The sequence below is a fragment of the Aotus nancymaae genome, unplaced genomic scaffold (assembly GCF_030222135.1).
Source record: "Aotus nancymaae isolate 86718 unplaced genomic scaffold, 86718_ANA_hifiasm-v0.15.2.pri h1tg000064l_1, whole genome shotgun sequence".
Classification (NCBI taxonomy): domain Eukaryota; kingdom Metazoa; phylum Chordata; class Mammalia; order Primates; family Aotidae; genus Aotus; species Aotus nancymaae.
In genome coordinates, this window is record NW_026988479.1 from 9,588,169 (window position 1) to 9,613,916 (window position 25,748).

The following is a 25,748-nucleotide window of genomic DNA, read 5'->3' on the forward strand; positions in this document are numbered from 1 at the left end:
GGAAGTGAAGGGTCACCGGGTGTCTTTGCCGTATGTCAAAGGCACACTGCGGTCGGTGATTCTGGTCTCTGCAGATTTCCAAACCTCGCCACTGCTTCTAGCACCCCTGGCTCATCTTCTGCAGGATTTCGAGGCACAAAGTTTTATCCTGGGTCAGGGTTTGTAGGGGGTCATCGAGAGGTGTCATATTTTCATTCAGAGTGGTTCCAGAGCGGCTAGGAAGGGGCTGGGTGGGACGCGCCTTGCCTTTGTTGGAAGGAGGACCCCTGAGCTCTGATCCCAGACAGGCTGTCAGGACGCCCCCTTAGCATTTATGTTTGCAAATTGAGTCCTGCGCCTGGGAGGTGTAGGGCCGCCTGGCCCCTCCTCTCGGAGTGGCATTAACTCCCTGCCTTCACTGGTAAAATTCCCAGTAGGACATTTGGCAAAAGGGCTGGGCAGGGAGCTGCCAACCGGGCCTGGCTTTGTTTCCTGGGTTCCCAGGGCTTCTCCCCTACCCTGACTTTCTCTCTCACCCCAGGGCCCCAGATGAACGCACCATCCGTCCTGTCCCATCTTCCCTGGACGGGTTGGGACTCGCAGAGCCATCTAGCAAGCAGAGGAGGAAAATAACAACAGAATAACTGTAAGGGGGAAGGAATGAGTAATAAAGCTGACCCAGGCAGGGAGGAGGGCTTTCATGTTTAAGAGATGCTATTTGCTTTTTAGGTCACAGGCTGCAAAAACAGGCTTTGATCCGAAGTGGGCGAATAATTTATTGAGAAAGTTTGCATGGTAGGGGAAAAAAGGGATGTTTGTTTGATCTGGAGCCTTCTAGGTTGTCCCAAGTGCTGTTGGCTGTTGTTTTGAGGAGAAAAGCATTTGGTTCTGCAGCAAATGCCTCACAGAGGGAAGTCCTCGCCCCAGGCAGCAGGACTTGCAGTGAATGTTGGTTTTGAAACTGTTTGGCCAAGGGTCTCCCCAGCACTTTTGGAGATGAAGTGTTTAAGGATAGAGTTGTTTGGGCTCAGGATGCAGCAAATGTTTCCAGAATGTTTTCCCATCCAAAATGCTTTTCCTTTCCCTAAATTGCCTGGCTAAAGAGCCAGTAACAGTGGTCCAAGAAATCTCCACTTAGCTTTCATTGACTGGTGAGGTGGGACTGCCGGTCCCCAGGCCCTAGATGCACCGCAGAGTCTTGAAGTTAGGCCTTGGACACTGACTCCCACATCCTTGAGGTTGGGGGGCAGGGTATTCTGGCCATAACCCTGTGTTCCTTTTAACAGGAAGGCAGTTGTCTTATGCTCATGACACAGGTAAGAGGCTTCTAGTCCAAATTCTTCATAGTGCATGCAGCAGGCTCTTTGGGACCTCTCAGTTCTCCCTTTAGGTTCTCTGATGGGGAGGCCAGGTCAGAGTTGGGGAGCAGGATACCTTTGGCTTGCCCTGTCCTTGACCTTTTCCGTGTGGCTCAAAAGCTTACAATTGTAGGTCCCAGCTCAGAGCTCCTCTCAGCCCATAGGAATCTGGAATACCCACACCCACACCCTGGAACTTGCAGGCCTGTACACTGTAGTCCACTGGGGATGTGTATACCTTCTGGAGTCAGACAGCAGCCTAGGTTTGAATCCTGGCTGTACAGTTACCAACTGCCTCAGTTATGTTACAAGGAGCACTTTCTGCAGATAGGATTAATAACAGTACCTATCTCATGTACAGAATAAGTGATTGCATAAAAAAAGACTAAGCCCAAAGCCAGGCATGTGATAAGCACTTCATTAGTACTAGTCATCCTTACTCTACCTGGAGAGGGCCTCAATGCAGCTTTGACCTTTGATCTCTCACCTTTAGGCTAGGCCAGAGAGCCAGCTCCCTTCTCTGCAGAAGGGATCAGAAGGATGCTGCAGGTGCCAATGGGCAGCCGATGTGGGAGCCAGTGGACTGAGCTCTGCCCTCTCTGGGACAAAAGTAGGGTGAGAAGGTTCTGAAGAACAAAGTAGACAGAACCTTTTCATTCTCCCAGCACCCCCTTGGTATGTCTGCAGAACTGGTCTGGAGGGTGGGTGTGGGCAGTGTCTTCAAGGGGAGCTGAGTCCTCTCTGGGACACTTGAAGTTGCAGACAGGCGGTGGCGGGTGTTGGAGCAGGGTTCAGGCTCCCCTAGGCTTGGAGAAGCAGGTCCGGGAAGCCAATTGGAGGATCCTAGGCAGCAGCCCTCTACTCTGTGTACAAAATCATTTTTGTAACTGCAATTACTGTCCCTGAGAAGGCATTAAAGTTAATGAGAGATAGGAAAGAGTGGGGCTGTGACCCCTGTTTAAAGCGGTTTAAGAGTGTGCAGCTCTTGTTTTCTGAATGTCTGGCCTTCCCAACCCAAGGAGGCTCTGAGGACAGGTTTTCCAGCCGAAATATCATTAAATTGTATTAGCATCTTATTACACACACGCCTTCGCGGTCTGCCTCAGACAGGGAGAGTTTTTGTTTCTCTTTGAAAGATTGTGTCTGGAATGGTAAATTGCCTGCTTGAAAGCCCTTTTTTCTCCTCTTTTTAAGGAGGAGGATGAAATCCTGCTGTGTGGTGGCGGGCAGGCCAGGCCTCGTGGCCCCTGGAGAGGAGAGGCCGGAGGCCAGGTTGGGGTGTTTTAACTGCCCAGGGAGTGGCTGCAGTAGCAGGCCTGAAAGGCCCACTGTTCCCAGGGTCAGCTGGAAGGGCGTTAATGGAGGCCCAGGGTGTTTATTTGAGTTTATTTGCAGAGAGGTCTTTAAAGGGGGCTGGCATTGGGCATTGGTGTTTTAAGTCCAGACCTGAGGCACCCACTAAGACCAATCACTAGTGCTGCCAAGAAAACATCTGCCACCAAATTGCTGCCCTATTACTGAGTTGACATTGATCATTAGCCAGGAGCCCAGCCAAATAAAGCCTCCTGGAAAATGTGTGAGGTTAAGACGGGGAAGGCAGGCTGTGAAAACAAGGGCAAAATCTCGGGCTGGGGTGTTTGTTCCAGCAAGCCACAGGCAGGCCAGCTGGACTGTGTGGTCCCAGCACTTCTCGGGCAGGGAGCAAGAGCACACTCAGCATTCCCTAGTATGTGCTGGGTGTCACGGGAGGGGTCACTGGGGTCCTGGCCGGAGTCTAGATGGAATGCTCCTTACTCTTTGTGGAACACATTCCAAGGAAAAGGACATGCAACAAGTAGCTCAACAAGCACAGCTGGGATGGGTATTCTGTGGACACTGAGTGGTGAATTTCTTCAGATAGGGCGATGAGCATAGACTGACATAGGCCACATTTAAGCTTAAACCTGAAGATTGAAGAGTCAGACATGTATAGACCACATAGAGTAATATTCTAGGCAGAGTGGAGTACAGCCTGTGCACAGGTCTTGAAGCATGGAATCTTTGGCTTGTTCAAGGGAACGAAAGGAGCCCAGCATGGCTAGAAGGTGGTGAGGAAGGGGACAGTGGTCAATATGAACTTGTCTAGGTGGCAGGGGCTAGATTCTGTAGGGTCTTACGGTCAGGAGCTTAAGATTTTTCCTTTGATCTATGAAGCCTTTGAAGATTTTCAGTAGGGGCATGATGTGATCTGATTTATGCCTTTTAAAATTTTTATTTTGGGCTGGGCGCAGTGGCTCACGCCTGTAATCCCAACACTTTGGGAGGCTGAAGTGGGTGGATTACCTGAGATCAGGAGTTCGAGACTAGCCTGACCAACATAGTGAAACCCCATCTCTACTAAAAATACAAAAATTAGCAGGGTGTGGTGGCGGGCGCCTGTAATCCCAGCTAATTGGGAGGCTGAGGCAGGAGAACCACTTGAACCTGGAAGCCGGAGGTTACAGTGAGCGGAGATCACACCATTGCACTCCAGCCTGGGCAACAAGAGTGAGACTCCGTCTCAAAAGAAAAAAAAAAGAAATTTTGTTTTAATTTTTTTGTAGAGATGGGGTCTTACTGTGTTGCCCAGTCTGGCCTTGAACTTCTGGGCCCAAGTGATCCTCCTGCCTTCACCTTCCAATGGGCTGGGACTATAGGTGCACATCACCATGCTCAGCTTCTGATTTATAATCTTTTTTTTTTTTGGAGACAAGAGTCCCACTCTGTTGCCCAGGATCTTGGTTCACTGCAACCTCTGTCTCCCGAGTTCAAGCAATTCTCTTGCCTCAGCCTCCAGAGTAGCTGGGATTACAGGTGCCCACCACTATGCCTGGCTAATTTTTGTATTTTTAGTAGAGATGGGGTTTCACCACATTGGCCAGGCTGGTCTCAAACTCCTGACCTCTCAAGTGATTGCCCACTTGGGTCTCCCAAAGTGCTGCGATTATAAGCGTGAGCCACTGCACTGGCCCTCTGGGCTCCCACTTCAGCCCCTTCAATAGCTGGGACCACAGGCACACGCCACCATTCCTGACTAACTTTTGGGATTTTTTGTAGAGTCGGGGATTTGCCATGTTGCCCAAGTAATCTTGAACTTCTAGGCTCAAGTCACCTACCTGCTTTGGCCTCCCTAAGTGCTAGGATTACAGGCATGAGCCACCACACCTGGACTGATTTATGCTTTTTAAACATCACCCTGGCAGCTGGGTGGAGCCTGGACATGGGTGTAGTGATAGTGGAAGCTGGGAGATGAACAAGGCGTTCAGGCAAGAGATAAGATTGGCTTGGACCAGTGTGGTGACAATAGGAAGAAAGTGGGTGTGTTCTGGAGGCAGAGCCTAGTGGACTTGTTGGGGCCGAGGATACACAGAGAGGCTTCTGCTTCATTGAGGGGACTCAAGACACCCACACTTTGAAGGAGAGCTTCCTACCTGTGTCCCTATCCCGGGGGTTGCATGAGAGGTGCCAGTGGGCTGGTGCAAATGGCAGGAAAAGGAGACCCTTTCTTTCCTAGAGTCTTCTTTATAGGTAGGATTTCAGGAGCACTTTCTGTCCTCGAAAGCAAGTGCCTTGTGACACTGAAATCTTCCAGAGCAGACCTTGCTTTGGGGGAGATTGGGGAACCCAGAAAAACCAGAGGCCAAGGTCACATCGAAGCACTTGTGTTTGCAATCCTGGATTTCAGCTTTGGGAAAGGAGTCCTTCCTGTCCCTCTTGCTGAGTTTGCAAGGAGGGTGATGCATGGGGCAAAAAACTGACACATGCAGCCCCAGGCCTCATTAACCACCGTGATGGTGGGGGGCTCGCTGGAGCAAGGAGGCCTTTGGAAGACTTGGTTTAAAGGAAAGAAGCTGCACTCACAAAACAGTGGCTTCCCTCTCAAGCCCAGTTACCTGCTCCCTTAGTAATAGCCTCCCATGGGACAGCCCCAACGCAGAACAATCCCCAGGCACTTGGTGTTTCATGGAGGACAAGGTTGGATGGAGAATGGACTCGGTACGGGGTGTAGGTCTGCATGCTGACAGTCACCTGTTGGTTCCTGGGCAGTCGAGAGTCCTTTCTTGGGCACCTTCCTTCCTGCCTCTTTTTTAGGAGCCCCTCCTCTGGGACTCTCCGACCTGGTCCAAGTCTGCCATGGTATTACTAACTGGCACCCATATGGATCTCTAGCAACTGTGCTGAGGGCTTTACACTGTCTTATTTATTCTCACTAGCTGATTCTGGCCCACAGATGTGTTTAGTTTGGCCCTTTCAAAGTATTGTAAAAATTCTGACTCAGTTGCCAACATTTTAAATTCAGGATATTTACGTAAAAAGCCAGTTCCAGTTTATGTCTTCTGAGAGGTGTGTCTTTCCCAAGGTCCCTGGTCTATGAGGAAAGGAGCTAAGATTTGAACCCATCACGCTTGAATCCACAGCTCCTGCTTTTAATGCTGTGGGAGATGCTGGCTCCAAAGTGCCTTTGCAGGAAATGAAGAGAAATGGAATTCACATACAGGATTGCAGGAGAAAATGGGTGGGTGCACTTTTTAGCACCTCTCCCCCTACTCCACCCACCCATGTCAGGACAAAGCTGGGTTGCACTGGGCTGGGCTGCGCTGAGGAAGACGTAGGCTAGAATCAGGAGTCAGGGTTCTGTCAGTCAGCCTTTGTCACACTCTTTTTTCTTTTCTTTTCTTTCTTTTTTTTTTTTTTTGAGACAGAGTCTCATTCTGTCTGTCAGGCTGGAGTGCAGTGTTTCGATCTCGGCTCACGGCAACCTCCGCCTCTCGGGTTCAAGCAATTCTCCTGCCTCAGCGTCCTGAGTAGCTGGAATTACAGGCACGCATCACCACACCTGGCTAATTTTTGTATTTTTAGTAGAGACAGGGTTTCACCATGTTGGTCAGGCTGGTCTTGAACTCCTGCCTCAGTCTCCCAAAGTGCTGGGATTACAGGCGTGAGCCACCATGCCTGGCATTTTTTTTTTTTTTTTTTTTGAGATAGGTTCTCACTCTGTGGCCAGGGCTGGAATGTACTGACACAATCAGATCATGGCTCACTGCAGCCTTGATCTCCCTGACTCTAGCTATCCTCGCCCCTCAGCCTCCTGCATAGCTCTGACCTCAGGCATGTGCCACCACAACCGGCTAATTTTTAAAATTTTTGTAGAGATGCATCCCACTGCATTACCCAGGCTGGTCTTGATCACCTGGGCTCAAGAGATGCTCCAGCCCTGGCCTCCCAAAGCGCTGGGATTACAGATGTGTCACACTCTTGACACACAGTTTCTGGAAGGCAGTGAGGGTGGCAGCTGTGGGTGACTGGGCTGTTTGTACTCTGCTGCACAGAGGCAGAGAAGTCAGAAGGTCAAGAGCATGGTCTCCTGAATCAAATACAGTCACCAGCATCTTGGGCAAGTCACTTAACCTCTGAGCTTAAGATTCCTCTCTGAAAGGGAAGTAGCCATGATACATGCCGGTAACAAAGGGCTGTTCTAAGGACTCACTGAGGTCTCTGTGGACCAGAGAACCCCCTGCCACCCGCCATGAGTGCTTAGCAGCCTTAGCCATCCTTGTTCCTGCCTCTGTGCTGCTTGCACCACCAATGTCCCTCGGAACCTCAGCCTCTGGAGAGCACTTCACCGGCACCTTTGAAGCTGGGTGGCAGGCAGCCTCAGTGAGCCTTCCTGCCATGCTGATCTTGCTGCCAGTGGGCACTGGGGCAGAGAGAAGCTCCTGGCTGAGATCAAGTCCAAGAGAGGAGGGCCATCCTGGTCAGCTGAGAGAGCTGGGTGTTCACACCCACCTTAGAGAGCAGATGCTCCCTGGTCTCAAAGGGCTGCAGTAAGGTGGTGGCATCCCAGGGCTCAGCAGGAAATGGACTGGGTTGGGGGCAGTGGGAGTTAGTGCAGATGGGCTGGGCAGTGGGGCTTCCTCTCTACTGACACAGACTCCCTCCCTATCCTTTGCCGTGGACAGTCAGTCAGGGAACATAGAGGAGCGGGCTCTGAACCCTGAGCCCCTGATGTGTTCCCACATTAGGACTCAGTCACAGGCAAGCTGTAAGACCCAAAACAGGTTAACCCAGCACCTGCTGTGCTCCCCTCCAAGGGGATGAGAGCAGGCTCTGCCACCCAGGACTCCTGAGGATTAGAGGAAACAGTGGTGGGAAAACACTTCCAGCAGCCAGGAGCTGATGGAGGGCACAAAGGCAGCTCTGCATGTGCCTGGGGATCAGACTTCATGGAATCAGTCCCATCTCAGCCACTTACTAGCAGGACAAAGTGCTGGCCTCACCTGTAGTGGAGCTCACAGCTCACCTGGTTAGGAACAGGAGATGGTGTGGATAAAGGAAGCCTCTGAGTGAGCTCAGTATGAGACCCCTATGTGAGAGTTGTTCTTAATAGTGCGACATTAGATGTTACAGTTGAGATGGAGTTTATTTTGTTCTTTTATCTGGGAAGTTCAGTGGGGAGTAGGAGACAGGGTAGCCCAGCCCAGGACCAGTCACCCTGGGCCTGATGTGTCTCGGGGACCCAGCCTAGAGTGTCGCCCACTTCTCCCCTGCTTCTGTTCACTGCTGACCACCACTCACAGGACGGGGCCGTCAGTGTTGTCTGTGCTGGCTTGTTCATAACTTCCAACAGCATAGTCCTCCGTCTTGTTTCCTGTCCTCTACCCTCCTCCCTAGAGGACATGTGGCTCAGGAGGCCTTTGCAATGGTGGGCCTGAGTGTCCTTGAGTGGCAGCTGGGACTGGGCAGGTTGTGGTCACTGTTCAGTTTGGGCTTCCTGATCCCACCATGTCCTCTCCCTCTATGTCAGCTTTGGTCAGACCCCTGCTCAACCAAGGGCTCTGGGCTCAGGAGGTGGGAGACGCAGCCTTTAAGAATCCCAGGGCCTCTGGGTGGGTGGGAGAGGGTGGTGCTGGCAGAGAAGAAGGCTGGGGCAGGGTTTTATTTTGATCTTTCTGCAGTGGAGTAAGTGTGGGGAGGTAGGTTATGGGGTGACTTTCTGAGAGAGTGAGGATTTCCCAAGCCATCCGTGATTATAATGGGCTTGCCTTTTGTTGCAGATGGAAGAGAAGAGGCGAAAATATTCCATCAGCAGTGACAACTCTGACACCACTGACAGTAAGGCCTTACAATTTGGGCTCCTACAGGGAAAGCATTTGAATAGTGATCAGGCCCACAGGCCCAGGTGGGAGGAGGCTGCCCTGTGGTCTTAATTTCACCAAGAGGCATGTTGATGAAAGCATAAATCAAGTCAGGTTTTTCCACTCCTGCCCTTCCAGTTCTGAGAAAGTCCCTGAACCTTCCATGGCCTCCAGGGCCTTGTTTTCCCAGCTGTCCTCCCCCTTCCCCTCTAGGTCTCAGCTCCATTTGTTTTGCTTGGATTGGAACAGATCAACTCCTCTCTGGGCTTCCGCATATATTAAGTCAAGGCCCTTATAGAAAGTCTGTATACAATAGATACAAAACCGGTCACCTTTTGTCATAATTCCCAGATAAGTACCATTTCCTAACCGGTGGTAAGCTCCTTGCTAAGAGGTCTCTTCTTGTTTACTGTTACATCCCCAGCTATGGTCTGGCGTGTAGTAGGTGCTCAGTAAATGTTTGCTGAACAAATCAATATAGACGCCCAACCTTTATAGAATCTTGTTAGTAGACTCCCAGAGATAGACTTGTGTATGGATTGGCATGTCAGTTGGATGTGGTAGTTGTTGGGAGAGGTGCATGGAGTGCATTATCGAGCACCAGAAGTTTAGGGAGCCTCCCCTGAAATTTGGAGAAGAGAAGGTAGGTTTATGCGAAGCAAGGGCTCTCGTACTAGGTCATAAGGCAGCTCTTCACAGGCCTGCCTGTGCCTGTTGGGGTAAGGAGTTCCATCTGCTGGGGGCAGGAGGGTTAAGCTGCCAGGAAGATCTCACCTAGCAATGATTGCCTTGCTGGAGGCCCAGGCTAAGGAAGAGGCTGCCCTGCCAAGGAAGCCGGGCTTGGAGCTGTGCAACTCTAGACCTGTTTGTTCACACTTACGAGCAAGTGAGGGGGGATCGCCAAGGCCCGTCCTAGCTCCCACAGTTCCAGCCCCCCAAAAGCCTAAGGGTAGATACACTAGGATTGCCAAGCAGGTCTCAGCCCCGTCCCTTCCTCCAGGTCTCATTTGTTGTCCTTTGGGCTCTGTTTGCCCAGTTTGACTCTGGTATCCAACCTGGCCAGCCCTTCTACCCTTCAGCAGGAGATCACAGCATCTGGCCTTTTGTGGCTACAGCATGCTGCCTGTGGCCTGGCTCAGTAGAACCAAAAACTACATCCTCCATTTCTAACTTTATTGCAGGCAGAGGAACCCTTTGAGAGGGCCAGATACCTGCAAGGCTCCCCAGCAGCCTTCTCCACTGCGTCCACCCATGGCTGCTATTCCAATTCAACCAAAGCCTTAGTGTCTCCCTGTATCTTGCTGCTGCTTTGATTCATAGGGGTGAAGACCACAGCCCTGTGATCCAGCAAAGGCCTTAGACCCTCATCATTATAGTTAATGTTTATTAAGGAATCACTGTGTGGCTGGGACTGGGCTAAGACTTTTTATAGGCATGATACCACTTATTCCTCGTAACAACCCTTTGAAGACAGTTATTCTCTTGCTCCCATTTTACAGAAGAAAAAACCAAGGCTCAGAGAGATTGAGTCATTTGCCTCGGGTGACAAGCTAGTAAGTGGCTGGGTAGGGGTTCAGGCTGGTGGCCTGGATCTGCTTCAGAGCATCTCTCTTCCCATTGCCCTGCTCTGCCTGTGAATACCCACTGGCCATGATGGCAGAGTATTGGGACAGTACCTAAGCGGGGGCAGGGTGGAGAGGATCATGAAAGGCTTATTCCTGCTCTCCTTGAGCAGATGCCCATAGAGAGCCAGGGACTTATCTGGGGTCACACAATAAACTGATACTGAGCCCCAGTAATGGCCTTTGATCTCCCCAGCCCTCCTGGTTGGCGAGTAGAGGAGCCTTCATGTCCCCATTCATCAGTGAGGAGACTGAGGCCCAGAACAGGGACAGTCTGCTAGGTGCTCACAGAGGTGTCTCCCTCCTGAACACTCTAGCCAAGGCTTTGCTTAGAGGCTTCCTATTCTTGGGTATGAGTGGGTGGTGCTCCTGGCCCTCCAGGACCCCTAATAGACTGCCCTCTTTCTTTCTCTCTCTCTCTCTCTCTCTCTCTCTCTCTCTCTGAAGGTCACGCGACATCTACATCCACATCAAGATGCTCCAAACTGCCCAGCAGCACCAAGTCGGGCTGGCCCCGACAGAACGAAAAGAAGCCCTCGGAGGTGGGTAGTGATGAGCTTCCCAGAGATCCGTGGAGAGTGAGAGTGAGCTGCCCTGCGGAGATGGGGGCACAGCATTCCTGACAGAGGGCGAGGGCAGTGCAGAGAGGGGCCAGCGCGGCCGAATGGAACGAACGCGGGTGGGGGCCACTTTCCTTCAGCCTTGCAGGTTGTTGTGAAGATGTTCCAATGATCTGAGCTAGAGGAGAAACCTTTCAGGGATCTCAAACGGGGTAATGACACAGCCTGATGTTTCAGTGAAAGGTCCCCCTGGCCGCTGTGAGAGAAGGGACACCAGTTGCAGTCGTCCAGCCAGGAAACAGGTGGCTTAGAGCTGGGTGGTAGCAGTAGAGTGAGAAGCAGTAGGTTTGTGACACTGGAGGCTGAGCCAAGAGTGATAAGGATTTGCTGGTGCAGGGTAAGGGGTGGGGCCTCAGAGCCATCAAATTCGTCATAGGTTCCTTGTGCCCATTTCACAGGCATCTGCATTTGAAGCCTTCCTTACTTTGACCTGGGGTGTTTCTTACGGCAGGTAGAGGTTTATGGCCTCTGGAACTGAGACGACCACTAGAAGTGGGTAGACTCCTGGACACCGGAGCCCTCCTTCCTGGGGTCCCTGAAAACTCCCACCCTAGGGCCCGATTGCTCCTTCTTTTAGGTCTTCAGTGTTAATGCCACGAGGCATTCATTGCACTGACTACAGAAGAAGCCTTTGGCACAGATGGGGCTGCAGGAGCATGGAGAGATGGAGGGTCTTAATCCTGGCTCTTAAGCAGGACAGTGTACTACAGCCTATGGAGTAGCCAGGCACTGGGGCTGGATGCTCCTTTTTTTTTTTTTATTGCATTTTAGGTTTTGGGGTACATGTGAAGAACATGCAAGATTGTTGCATAGGTGCATACGTGGCAGTGTGATTTGCTGCCTTCCTCCCCTTCACCTATATCTGGCATTTGTCCCCATACTATCTCTCCCCAACTCCCCACCCCCCACTGTCCCTCCCCTATTTCCCCCCAACAGACCCCAGTGTGTAGTGCTCCCCTCCCTGTGTCCATGTGTTCTCGTTGTTCAACACCCGCCTATGAGTGAGAACATGCGGTGTTTGATTTTGTGTTCTTGTGTCAGTTTGCTGAGAATGATGGTTTCCAGGTTCATCCATGTCCCTACAAAGGACACGAACTCATCGTTTTTGATGGCTGCATAATATTCCATGGTGTAATGTGCCACATTTTCCCTGTCCAGTCTATCATCGATGGGCATTTGGGTTGGTTCCAGGTCTTTGCTATTGTAAACTGCGAAGCTCCTTTTTAATCATTAAAACTAGCCCAGAATTTCTCAGTTCTGTTGTAGATAAAGAAAGTGAGGATCCCAAGGTCATTTAGCCAAGACCTTAAATCCTTGGGGCTCACAGTGCCAAGGGCAGAAAGCCCCAGAGTTCCGTGGCAGGGCTCTCGGCACAGGTAGGGGAGGGTGTCCTTGCTCCTTGCTGGCCCCCCTCCTTTATGCTCCCTCACCGCAGGTGCAATCCTGGTTCCGCTGTCTTTAGCCAGCCATTGGAGGGAGGCTTCCGCAGAGCCTTGCATCTGAAAAAGGACTCCCGCCTTGCTCCCTCCAGGAGCTGTCCTCCCCTAGGACTCTCCCATGGGGAGGTGGAGCAGGATCCTTTGAGACCTGGTGCCCCATCCCCCAAGGCTAAGGTTCTTCCATGGCCCCATGGTGGGTAGGGTATAGACAGTGTTTTCTCTGGGAATGCTGTTAAGGGAGGGGAATGTGGTGCTGGGAGGGAGGGGGAGGGAGAGGTGGGGGTAGGACAGGTTTGAGTCTCCTACTGCCCTGTAGCCCTGCTTGGTAGGGGGATGGAATGTGCTTAAATGCAGCCAAGGAAGCAAAAGGCAGGTGGGGCCTTGGGGAGCCCTGCTGGCTGTTGGTTGTTTGGGACCTTCCCCCACCCTCTGTCTTTTTTTTTTCTTTTTTCTTTTGAGACAAGGTCTCCCTCTGTCACCTAAGCTGGAGTGCAGTGGTGCAGTCATGACTCACTGCAGCCTCAAACTTTCAGGCTCAAGTGATCCTCCCATCTGAGCTTCCCAAGTAGCTAGAACTACAGATGCACACCACCATGCCTGGCTTATTTTTTCTTTTTGTCCTTTTTTTTTTTTTTTTAAGTCTCTACAAAAAACAAGGTCTCAAACTCCTGAGTTCAGGTGATCCTCCCACCTTGGCCTCCCAAAGTGTTAGGATTACAGACACGAGCCACCGCGCTCAGCCTCACCCCAGTCTTGAGAACTACAGGGACTCCCCAGTTGCTGTGGTTGAAGTAGTAAAGGAGCAGCTATTTTTATGTGCCTTCTTGGTCCTGGGAGGCAGGAATTGTCCTGCCCATTTCAGAGATGAGGAGGAACCTGCCTTTCAGGGAATCCCACCTGTCTCCTGTTTACTGTCGCTGTTCAAGTGGGATGGGGAAGTTTTGGGGAGCTCCTAGGACTGGCTTATCCCCTTGAGTCTAGGCGGAGCTTAAGCCAGTCTCCCACTCCTTCTCTGCTTCCTCCAATCTTTAGTGGGAGGAGGGGCCACCTCTAGGCGCAAGGCTGCCATCTGCACCCAGGATCAGGCTGCCTGGGAGGAAACAGGTGTCAGCAGAGGCTGAGAAGAAAGAGCAATTTGCATGGGGCAGAAAATTCCCCTGCCTCTTGGGTTTTCCAGCCCAGAGCCTTTGTACCTTTCCACACCTAAAAATAGTCAAACCCATGGTACAAGTATCGATGCCCAACTCTGCTGGGGACTGGCTCCACATGACCTTGGGTCCAAGCCCAGGAGCCTCTGCAGGCTCTGAGGTCAGCCTGGGAGGCACTGCCCCAACTCAAGTCCTGGGCTCCAGGGGAGCCAGTGAAGTCCTCCCCGCCCAGAAGCCTTGAACTGTTGCCCGGCACAAGCTTTTCCCCCTACAGTAGACTGGAGAGCAGCCTGAGAGGTTTTCCTGGTCCCCTAAGTGAGAAGGTTGAGCCATGGCTGGCATAAATTCCAAGTTGTCTTGGGGCAGAGAGGAAACCATCAATGAAAGCTTCCAAATTATTTGGCTCATGAGAGGGTGGAGATGAAAGTGAGGATTTGGCGGCAGAGAATGTTTGCACTAAATCTCCTCACGGGCTGCTCTTTCTGTGAATGACTTGGGTGGGGACTTTATGGTCTGCTGAGCCTGGGCTTTGGATACTCTGGTGAAAAGGGTTCTGGGAGCCTCATCTGCTCAGTCCCCTGGAGTATGAAGCCTGTGGGGTGGCTGTCAGGCTGGTCACGTGGTTTGCTTAGTGTGGCAGGAGTCCCCAGCAGGAACACTTACAGAGTGATTTGTGTGCTGTGGAAACCCCTTCCTTAGTGGCTGCAGAGCTGTGGAAGCCTGTGGTTCACTTGTCTCCTTATCTCTAAATGTGGACAGTGATGGCGTGAGGGGGCTTGAGGACCAGGAGTGTTGAGCATACCACAGGCAGTGGGCACAGTGAATCCAACAGCTATGAAAGGGCTGGGGTTGGGTTTGGATGAGATAGGCAGGGATGCCCTGTGATCACCTCTCAGGGGCTGCCCTTTCCCAGTGCACCCGAAGGGCGCAAGTCAAGAGGCACTCTGCACCAAGTGAGGTGCCTCGGGGCTGAAGAAACCGCTTGACCAGGAGTCAGGACCCTGGACAGGGCTAAGGCCTGGAGGCCCAGCTTCCCATCTGGCCCTTGCCCAGTGGCTCGCCGTCCCTCAGCCAGAGTGAAAGGGGAGTAAGTGCGGGCCTCTGAACTAAGAGCTGAAGGCATGGGGCCCTGGGATTCCTGGGAGGCTGCGGTAGGATTTTTAGTGGAAGTGCACAAAGCCTAAAGTCTTCCCTGGGAGCTCCTTAAGGCAGTAGAAGGAAAAGGTGGAGCTGCCCCTGAGAATTCAGCCTGCTGCCTAATGCCTGTCCTTTGGCCCTGAAGTCCTGAGCCTGGTCTAGGGAGCTGGTATTATTGTGTAAATTATTATTTACACAATGAGTTTCTGGCTTTGCCTGGCTCACCAAATGGTGTAGCCATTGTTCATGCTTAACCCTTTGTGGGACTCATTTCTGAGAATTTGATGGAAGTCACAGAGCAGAGATTATTGTTTTAATACCACCCCACCCCAGGGATTCTGACTTACGTGGTCTGGAGTAGCACCCTAGATACCTGTACTTTTTATTTATTATTATTTTTTTGAGATAGAGTTTCACTCAGTTGCCCAGGCTGGAGTGCAATGGTGCGATCTCAGCTCACTGCAGCCTCCACCTCCCGGGTTGAAGAGATCTCTTGCCTCAGCCTCCTGAGTAGCTGGGACTACAGGTGCTTGCCACCACGCCAGGCTAATTTTTATATTTTTAGTAAAGACAGGTTTTGCCGTGTTGGCCAGGCTGGTGTCATACTCCTGACCTCACGCGATCCACCTGCTTCGGGAAGTGCTGAGATTATAGGCATGAGTCACTGCACCTGGCCAGTACCTTTTTTTGAGACAGAGTCTTGCTCTGTCACCCAGGCTGTAGTGCAGTGGCACAATCTTGGCTCACTGCAACCTTCACCTCCCAGGTTAAAGCGATTCTCCTGCCTCAGCCTCCTGAGTAGTTGGGATTACAGGTGCGCACCACCATGACTGGCTAATTTTTGTATTTTTAGTAGAGACAGGATTTCACCACGTTGGTCACTCTGGTCTTGAACTCCTGACCTTGTGATCCGCCTGCTTCAGCCTCCCAAAGTGCTGGGATTACAGGTGTGAGCCACCACGCCCCCCAGTATCTGTACTTTTTAACAAGACCTGTTGGGAGCCAGGGTTAAGAACAACTGCCATAGATGAGCCAAGATAGCACCACTGCACTCCAGCCTGGGCAACAGAGTGAGACTCCATCTCAAAAAAACAAAAACAAAAACAAAACAGCCACCAGAAAAGAAACAGGTGCCAGGTGCAGTGGCTCACACCTATAATCCCAGCAGTTTGGGAAGCCGAGGTGGGCAGATCACCCTAGGTCAGAAGTTCAAGGCCAGCCTGGCCAACATGGTGAAACCCCGTCTCTACTAAAAAAGTACATAAAATTATCTCGGTGTGGTGGTGCACACCTGTAATACCAGCTACTCTGGAGGCTGAGGCAGGAGGATCACTTGAGCCTGGGAGGCAGAGGCTGCAGTGAGCCAAGACTGCGCCACTGCTGGGTGACAAAATGAGACTCTTGTCTCAAAACAAAAATAAAAAAGTAGAACAAACAAACAAAAAGAACAACTGCCATAGACTTCTCCCTTCCCTTTGCCTAAGACAGGAGTTCCTGGCTTGGTTGTTCCCTGGAAGCTTGTTTGGGTATTTTTGAGGGGGTGGAGAGTGGAAGCTGTGGCTAGGTTGAAGGAGAGAGAGGGAGGCTCTCCAGCCTGGTTCAAAGAGCTAAGCAACGTCAGGGAACGTGGGTGGGGGCAGTCCACCACTCCATCTCCTTCCCACAGGGCCTGGGGGACTAACAAATTTCTTTCCAGCCCCGGACCTGCCGGAGATGTGAAGGACATTCTGAGAGAGACCTGGAGGCCAGCCCTGTGTTTTGGGGGGCTACTGTTTGAGGTGGCGTCCCCCTCTGGCCTGGGCAGAGACACAGGCGGAAGGGCAGGCCAGGTGGTGGGGGTTTCCCCAGGCAGGCTGTCTTAAGGTAGAAACCTGCGTTTTCAGGAAGTCAGAGTCCCCAGAAGTCAGCCAGGGGTAGAGGCCTGGGTCTCTGGACTGGGAGCTGCTGATGCTGATCAAAATCAGCAAGTGCTCAAGAGTACCCAGTGGGCCTAGCTCAGTGCTGGGGACAGAAAGCACAGGCCCTGTCCCTGGGGAGCTTGTCCTTTGTCAGCAGGATGCAGGTGCTACACAGGAAGGTGTCTGTTATGGGAAGTGCAGCCTGGCTTTGTCAAAAACGCCCAGGCTTTGCCCGACGACATCTGTGACCCCAGGCGAATGAGCCTCAGAGTTCTTAGCGTAGAGCTCTGCCATGGGCCCTCCCAGGGAGTTGACCTGCAGATGTGACTCCTTCCTAAGACTCATGGAACCCTGGGGAGTAAAGGGAGTCCCAGAGGTGAGTGGGGCAGGAGGTGGGGAGTGTCGGGTAAAGTAGGCCACCCTGAGCCAGAAGCCTGGATGGCGGGAGTGGGGATTCAGCTGTCAGCTCCTGTATAGGCTCTGGTGACAAATTAGTACGTCTCTAGTTGCATGTACCAGTGAAGCCCTTCACCAATGCGTAGTCCCTAGTCCCTGGGAATGTGGCCTAGGAGAAGCCTCTGATACCAGCAAGGGGGTGTCCCCCAGACCCAGTGTCCTTGAAAGTTCCTCTATAAGGAGTGCTACCCTCCACTCCTCCAAGAAAACGCAGCGAGTGGAGATGCAGCTTCTCAGCTTAACCCATGCTTTTAAAAATGGAATCCTCCTTCTACCCTGGGTGAAGGGTAAAGATGGGGGTGGCCAGATTGTGTTGGGGCTCCAAACCACAGGATAAATAAGATGCCTTCCTGAGAAGCAGAGGTGTTATCCAGATGTTTGAAATGCCATTTTATAGTAAAACAATGAAGGCGTATGGTACAGTAAAATGCAAAATGCCCACAATTTGAGAGATAAAACAGGAGAATCCAAAAAAGGTTTTGTGCTTGCCCTTGTGGTTTTGAGCCAAGTTTCCAACCCACCAGCAGTTCCTTTGCTACCCTGTGAGGCAGGCGGGTTGTGGGGAGTCCTTCCGCTGGGCTGAGCGCCTGCTTTCTGAGACTCACACTGCCTTCCTCTGGAGTGGGGGGCAGGATCTACTTACATAGTTGGAAACATTGCTGCTCCCGCCAGCTGGAAGGGCCTCCTGGCCTCTGGGACTTGTCTTGCAAAAGAAATGTGTGTAATAAATTCTCTTTAAGAGCAGGAAGTGCCATTATCCTCATGAAAATAAAAGAAAGAGATGTTGAGTAGGTTTTTTTTAAAGTGTCTTACGAACTTAGCCTAGTGGTAGCCTGAAACATGACTGGGCAGAGGGTAGCTATTTTTATAGCCCTTCTCTCATGATTTATACTGAATTTTAACTGCGTAAGTTTGCTCTTGGCTGGGACACTCTTCATCAGGTTCCAGCCCCGGAAAGATTTTTTAAAAGAAGAGCTCTCTGTGTCTTGCAGGCAGTATTGCCGTGGTAAAAGGCCAGTGGAGACCTCATGCAGGTGGTTTAACATTTCTGAATCTGAGTCTTCACATCTGGAAAACGAGGGTAATATGAAGTAGGTGCCACAATGCATGTAAAACTTTAACATAATACCTGACCTGCCTTAACAGGGCAGTTACCACCTTTCACTATTAGCTGTTGTTTCTTCTTTTCTTTTTTTTTTTTGTGACGGAGTCTTGCTCTGTCACCTAGGCTAGAGTGCAGTGGCACGATCTCAGCTCATTGCAACTTCTGTCTCCGGATTCAAGCGATTCTCCTGCCTCAACATCCTGAGTAGCTGGAATTACAGGCCCACACCACCACACCCTGCTAATTTTTGTATTTTTAATAGAGATGGGGTTTCACCATGTTGGTTAGTCCAGTCTCGAACTCCTGACCTCGTGATCCGCCCACCTCAGCTTCCCAAAGTGCTCATATTACAGGCGTGAGCCACCACCCCTGGCCTAGATGTTTGTAATGAGATGAGGTATTCAGAAAACAATTATGATGAGGTTGGCTCTTTAAATACAGACCTTAAAACATACCTTGAGAGGCGAGGAGGAAGGGACCACTTTTAGCCCCACATTGGGAGTTTTTCTGTGGACAGATGTCCAGGAGAGATAGTCCTGGACTATCCCATTTTAATTGGCTTTGGGACAGTGACCAAGACCAGTTTCTGTTTGACCTGGCAGAATCCTTCGGACTAGGCTTTTGCTTCCTCTCTCCCTGCTAAGACAGGGCAGGAAATTTTAGAGTTTAGTCATACATCAGACAAATCCTGGGATTCATTCATTCATTCATTGACTTTCCACAAGCTTTTTTTTTTTTTTTTTTTTTTTTTTGACAGGGTCTCACTCTGTCACCGAGGCTGGAGTGTAGTGGTGAGATCTCAGCTCACAGCAACCTCCACCTCCTGGGCTCAAGCAGTAGTCCTCCTGCTTGAGCCCCCCCACAAGTTGCTGGGACTACAGGCAAGCCAGCATACCTGGCTAATTTTTGTTCTACAAGCATTTCTTGAATACCTGCTGTGTGCCAAACACTGTGCCAAAAGCAGGCACAGTGATAAACAGGACACATGCAGTCCCTATCTTCTTGCAGGTTGACTGTTAGAAGAGATGAATATTAAAAATATAATTACACAAATAGACCGGGCGTGGTGGCTCACACCTGTCATCCCAGCACTTTGGGAGGCCGAGATGGGCAGATCACTTGAGGTCAGGAGTTTGGTACCAGCCTGGCCAACATGGTGAAACCCCATCTCTACTAAAAATATAAAAATTAGCTGGATGTGGTGGCAGGTGCCTATAATCCCAGATACTCGGGAGGCTGAGGCAAGGGAATCCCTTAACCTGGAAGGCAGAGGTTGCAGTGAACTGAGATTACACCACTGCACTCCAGCCTGGGTGACAGAGCGAGACTCCCTCTAAAAAAAGTACTATAGATAGATAGATACATACATAGATAGATGGATAGATAGATATAATTACACAAGTAATTATATTTTGTAGTTGTGTGATAACTGCTGGAGCTTTTCTCTTAAGTAACTAAATTTCCTCTTAGTACCTCTTAGTTTGAAATACTCTGTAATACAGTAATTCACCCCTTGAGAAAAGGAAGCAGAGAACCAAGGTCCCAGGATGAAGTGTTCAAATCATAGCTACAAATCTTGAGATCGTATATTAAACCTTGTAGCCGTGTGGTTAGTGCACAGTGAAATTTGCCTTTTGTCATTATGTTTATTTGCTTTTGAAGGTCACTCACACTCTGCTTTCTTGCAGAGTTCTTCCTAGGGAAATAGGTGCAGAAAGCCAGCCTTTTGAATGGTTATGATCTGCAGTCTTAGAAAAAGATGTGAGGGCAAGGCCATGTGATGTGTTTCCAGAGCAGTGTCCCTACATCTGGGCAGAGCAGACTCTTTAGCTCCCTCCAGGGCTACATTGGCACCCCTAGCACTCAGATTGGTTATTCAATTAGAGTTTGAGGCCTTTAAACATTTCTTCATACTGTTTGAAGAAGCTGCAATTAACATCTCCCAAGCAGCTCAGCAGAACTTGGTTGCTAGGCAGCAGACCTTTAAAGACAATTTGTCAATTTCTGCCAAAAGAGAGAAAAATAGTAAACACTCACATTCTAAGAAAATTGCTTGTTTTCCAGCTTCCAACTTTCTTGCCACAGTAAGGCTTCTCGTTCATCAGTGTCCATTTTATCCTTTATTTAGTTTTCATAAATCATTCAAAGGGGTTTTAGGAGGATAATTAAACATTTTCCAAGTCTACCTCCTGGAAATTCAACACAAAATGATGTTTAGGTTACAATTGGCTGCCATATTTGTGGGCAGTTTTTACATGAATGCACAGAGGCTCCGCTGGAAGGCACCGAGTACCCAGCTGTAGTCTTGGACAGCAACCAAAGAAGGAGGTGGCTGGCCCATGGAAGGATCTTGAGTCATTCAACATTTCTCAGCACCTAGCATGTGCCAGGCCCTGTTTGCACTGCTGAGCTCCAGCCCTGCGGCTCAGCCAGACCTCACTGAACTCCGCTTCTAGAGGGGAAGACATGGCAAAAAACCAGAAGAGTCTAATACAGGGGCTGTGGAACTTCAGACAAAGTCCACAACCCAGCCTAGGATTGGGGAAGGCTTCCTAGAGCAGATGTAAGCTGCACTGAGACCTTAAGGATGAAGCGTGCCAGCTCCACTCTGGCAAGGGAGCAGTGTCCCAGGCAGCATTCTCCCGTGTGCAGAGGGTTAAAAGTGCTTGGGAGACTGCAAGTGGACCTGTGTGGTCACAGGGCCTCATTGGCTCTGCAGTTCAGTCTGGGCACAGTGGGAGGACAGTGGAGAGCCACTGGAGGCCTCGGAATTTGCAAAGACCACAGTTGGATTTACATATTTCAACCCCTGGGGAAGTAACCTGATTTGGCTTCAAGTTAACTTGGGGGCATTAGGCAGTGAGCACATGGCCAAAAGGGACAGGGAGGGCTGGATGGCTCGGGAGTTGTGTTGGCCTGGGTTCCTTTGCCACTTCCAGTGCATAGACCTTGGGTGAGTGATTTAACTAACCCGAGTCCCGGGATTCTCAACTGTAAAATAGGAATCATGGTAGTACTTAACTCGCAGAGTGGGTGGAGGGGCTAATAATAGATTAATTCAGAAACAGCCCTTTTTTTCCCCTTTTTTTTTTGTTTTGAATAGAGACGGGGGTTTCACCACGTTGGCCAGGCTGGTCTCAAACTCCTGACCTCAGGTGATCTGCCCGCCTCAGCCTCCCAAAGTGCTGAAATTACAGGCAGGAGCCACCGCGCCCGGCCAGGAACAGCCCTTATACTGTCACTCTGCACACAGTCTCTCCTAGTGCGGGCTGACACCATTATGACAGTGCTGCCCTCTCTGTGTGTCCATGATTCCCACCTGCAAGGGCCCGTAGTGTCCAGTCTGCCACCTGCTCCCTGCGTGACCCAGGATGAAACGTGCAACTTTCTTGGAATGAGACTCTGGTCTTCCCTAAGTCCCTCTGACTGTAGTGGAAAGGGACTCTGAAGTTGACCCGGGAGCCCTTCCTGCTCTGAGTTCTCAGTGCCAGGCCATGTCTTCCCAGCTGGTGTGTTGGGACACTCTGGTCTCACCCACTCTAGCCTGGGCTGAATGCTGGTCCTTGAGCTTAAAGCCCAGAAGAATAAAGGCCACCTATTGCTCAGAGACGCTTGTTCAGGTCCATGTGGTTGGGGATTTTGGCCACTGGGTATATCCATGAGGTATCTCACCCTGTTCATGGGGTTCAGAAAGCACTGCCAGGAGCCAGCTAGGGGTCTGAGACTCATCAGGTAATTCTCCAGGGAGGCCTTTGTATTCAGTGCCAGGCACTGAGAGTATAACCAACAGCAGGACGAGGCTTGGTAGGGGAGATGAGAAGAAATCAGCAGCATGAGTTGACCAGGTACTTTTCAGGAGTGTAAGGGCTGGAAAAAAAATGAGGCAGGGGTGGGGTGGAAAGTGGCCCCGTCAGGCAGTCCGGACTCCCACAGTTGCTTATCAGGAAGAAGTCCCCGAGGAGGTGACAGTTAAGTTACAGCCCAGGGCTGGGCACAGTGGCTCACGCCTGCAATCCCAGCACTTGAGAAGGCTGAGGCCGGCAGATCACTTGAGGTCAGGAGTTTGAGACCAGCCTGGCCAACATGGTGAAATCCCGTCTCTATTAAAAATACAAAAATTAGCCAGGCGAGGTGGCAGGCACCTGTAATCCCAGCTACTTGGGAGGCTGAGGCCGAAGAATCGTTTGAACACGGGAGGCCAAGGTTGCAGTGAACCGAGATCATGCCACTGTACTACAGCCTAGAGCAAAAGGTTTCTAACCCACCTATGACTCTTTGGAGGGCACATAGTGACACTGGGCTATTGTAGGGTTGATTTCTGGGGCAGAGTGATGTACTGTCTCAAGTGTGTGGTTCTCCATGGCTTCAGAGCAACAGGGCTTGGGGTGATGCACCATTGGCTTGCTTGGGTGGGGAGAATGTTGAGGCAGTTATGAATCACTGTGGGGTCAGTTCTTCCTTGCCAGGTACTGTGCTGAGGCCCACAGGGAAATAATCCAGCCCCAGCCCTGCTGAGCTTGGCAGAGTCTCCAGAGGCCTTGGCTGGCACAGGCCTCTACTGAAGGGCCCCCTAAAAGCACCCAATGCCTGAGTGTGCCCTCTTGCATAGCTATCTTACTACTTGCTAATAAGATATGCAAATTATCAGGGCTGTGAAATCTTAGCCACATTCCATCTTCTGTTTAATTAGCATTTAATTGTAATCTGATTTTAATTTTTTTCACACTGGCACCCTAATTAAATGTTAGGGTGTTATTCCTAACAATTAAATTATATTGGCAAGTAGAATCTTCAAGAAACTTGACCTTTTTCAAACCAGGGCCGTCTCCAGCTAGATGCAGACGTTAATTAGATTCTGCAGGACGCTGCCTCCAGGCCCCTCAGTGCACCCACTTCAGTGTTTTCCTTGTAGTTATGGACCTAGATTCAAATGAGGCACACATAGCAGGCAGAGGTTACCACTGAATCTGTCTGTCATGAGCCTTCGAAAGGGCAAGTGGGCTGACTTAGCCCCGGGAACAGCAGTGGATGCTGACTTTTCCAGGGAGGAGTGTGGGGTTGGAGTTTGGTCTGAGACCTGGAGTACTCCTTGAAGTGGTTTCTCTTATCTCAGTGATGTGAGTTCATCTTTAACTTGTGATTCTCAAGTGACGATGATCACTGGGAAAGTTGGTACCTGAGCAAGTCACATGGTGTCTAGAGGTGCCACCACATTCCACAATAGCGCTTTGTTGGGGGGATCACAGCGGGATCAGGTGACTGGGGCAGGAGGCATTGCCAGTGCCAGCCGGAGCAGAGTTTAGAGCTTGTTCTGAGGTGGAAGTGGGGGTGGAGGTGAGAGCAACAGACGGAACTCTGGGAAGAGCAGTTTGCCCCAAGTGAGGAGGTGCTCGGAGTGTGATCACTCATTGCTTTGCTCTGAGGGATTTAGATGGGTTTGATTAAGAAGGAAGACAACGCTGTCCTTCCTGTCTTCCTACCCCCGACACACAAAGCCCCTGCCAAGTTAGGAGACAGTGTCCTTGTTCTTGAGGGACCTTGGAAGTCCCAGCTCATGTGAAGCCACTCTCTAGGCTGCCCCAGGCCCCGGCCATCCCGGCTGTTAGCATAAGGTCCTGGCCTTTCCTGGGGTTGGCGCCCTGTGCCATTTTATACCCCTACTTGTGCCTGTGGGTGTGGATAGATAACATCATCGTAAACCTCCAGTGGAAATGTCTTGAACAGTCACATAAGGGCAGTATTTTTCATTTTATTTTATTTATTTATTTTGTGTTTATCTTTTGAGACAGGGACTCACTGTCACTCAGGCCAGAGGGCAGTGGTACAATCATGGCTCACTGCAGGCTTAATCTCCTGGGCTTAAACAGTCCTTCCACCTCAACCTCTGGAGTAGCTGGGACCCCAGGCACGTGCCACCACACCCAGCTATTTTTTTTATTTTTTCTAAAGATCAGGATTCACCATGTTGCCCCAGCTTGTCTCAAAATCCTGGGTTCAAACAGTCTTCCCTCCTCAGCCTCCCACAATGTGGGGATTACAAGTATGAACCACCTTACGTGGCCCCCCCACCTTTTTTTTTTTTTTTTAATTTTTTGTAGAGGCAAGATCTTGCTGTGTGGCCCAGGCTGTCTTGAACTCCTGGCCTCGAGCAGTCCTCCCACCTCAGCCTCGCAAAGTGTTGGGATTACAGGCGTGAGCCACCACACCCAGCCATCAGTACTGCTTTCGCATTAGCCTTTCTGTCCTCTGAGTTTTTCTTCTTTTTATTTTGATTTTTGCCTTTCTCTCCCAGTCTTTCCCTTTCTCTTGTATGTTTACTCCCATCAAACTCTGTCTTTTTATAGGCCAGAGCAATGTGAATTCAGTTCATCACTTTTTTTTTTTTTTTGAAACAGTCTTGCTGTCACCCAGGCTGTAGTGCAGTGGTGAGATCTCAGCTTATTGCAACCTCCGCCTCCTGGGTTCAAGCGATTCTCCTGCCTCAGCCTCCCAAGTAGCTGGCATTACAGGCGCATGCCACCACACCCAGCTAAGTTTTGTATTTTTAGTAGAGACAGGATTTCACTATGTTGGCCAGGCTGGTCTTGATCTCTTGACTTCATGATCCGCCCGCCTCAGCCTCCCAAAGTGCTGGGATTACAGGCGTGAGCCACCGCGCCTGGCCCAGTTCATCACTTTTATAGAACGTCCACTGTGTGCAGAGCATGTGCTGGGTTCGGAGCTGTGTTACTCATTGTGCTGATTGCTTTTATGTCGTCTTACTTGTAAGTGCACAGGCAGAATGCCCACTTGAGTTGCATGTATCTGCCTCTTCCTCTGGCCTGTGGAGCAGACTTCCCTGAGGCAATCTGAAGTCACTCTCTCCCCTCTTGCCCTTCACAGGTTTTCCGGACAGATTTGATCACAGCCATGAAGATCCCGGACTCATACCAGCTCAGCCCGGATGACTACTACATCCTGGCAGACCCATGGCGACAGGAATGGGAGAAAGGTGTGCAGGTGCCCGCCGGGGCAGAGGCCATCCCAGAGCCCGTGGTGAGGTGAGCCAGTCAGCCCAGGCTAGGGGACCACTGCGAAAAGGGAAGAAGGGGAGGCTGCTTTCCTGCCAGTCCTGGAATTCCTCTCTAGCCCATTTTTATTCTGTATTCCATTCCTTGTCCTACAAACCATTGAAATGTTCCAGAAATACTAGCAGTTTACCTGAGAGGCTAAGGGGTTGGGCTCGGGCCTGACTCTAGAGCAAGAATGCTTTGCGTTCACATTACCACTCATATTCAGTGTAGCCTTGGACCAGAAATGTCATCTCTCTGGGCCTCAGTTTCCTTATCTCTGAAATTAGAATGATAATAATAACTCACCTACTCATGCAGTTGTAATGTTGAGATAATGGAGTGAAATGACGCATGGAAAGCACTTGGCACCAGGCCTGGCACACAGCAAGCACTCTGTAATGTTGATCCAAACTCAGCCCCAAAGCAGTTCTTTTTGTTTCTCTCTTTTTTGTCTTTTTTTTTAGAGTCAGGGTCTCACGCTGTCGTCCAGGCTGGAGTGCAGTGGTGCAATCTTGGCTCACTACAGCCTTGACCTCCCAGGCTTAAGCAGTCCTCCCACCTCAGCCTCCCAAGTAGCTGGGACTACAGGCTCATGCCACCATGCCCACCCAATTTTCATGTTTTTTGTAGAGATGGGGTTTTGCTGTGTTGTCCAGGCTGGTCTTAAACTCCTGGGCTCAAGCAATCTGCCAGGCTTGTCTTAAACTCCTGGGCTCAAGCAATCTGCCCACTACCTTGGCCGGCCTCCTAAAGTCCTGGGATTGCATGTAGGTAGGCGTG

The 25,748-nt window shown here is 50.7% G+C and overlaps 1 protein-coding gene across 12 annotated transcripts in view; it reads left to right on the forward strand.

Annotated features, from left to right (window-relative positions):
* JADE2 (jade family PHD finger 2) overlaps positions 1–25,748 on the forward strand; it is a 60,251-nt gene that overhangs the window by 3,601 nt on the left and 30,902 nt on the right. For 7 of the 12 annotated variants that reach the window (XM_012439999.2, XM_012439822.2, XM_012439750.3 and 4 more), the window contains exons 2-4: positions 8,411–8,468; positions 10,561–10,655; positions 24,799–24,956. In XM_012439999.2, the coding sequence (XP_012295422.2) occupies positions 8,411–8,468; positions 10,561–10,655; positions 24,799–24,956 (311 nt within the window). Of the gene's footprint in view, positions 1–520; positions 626–1,265; positions 1,296–1,830; positions 2,013–4,550; positions 5,872–8,410; positions 8,469–10,560; positions 10,656–24,798; positions 24,957–25,748 lie in introns of those variants that run through there. The other 5 variants (XM_064366330.1, XM_012439545.3, XM_012439461.3 and 2 more) reach the window with 4 other exon arrangements.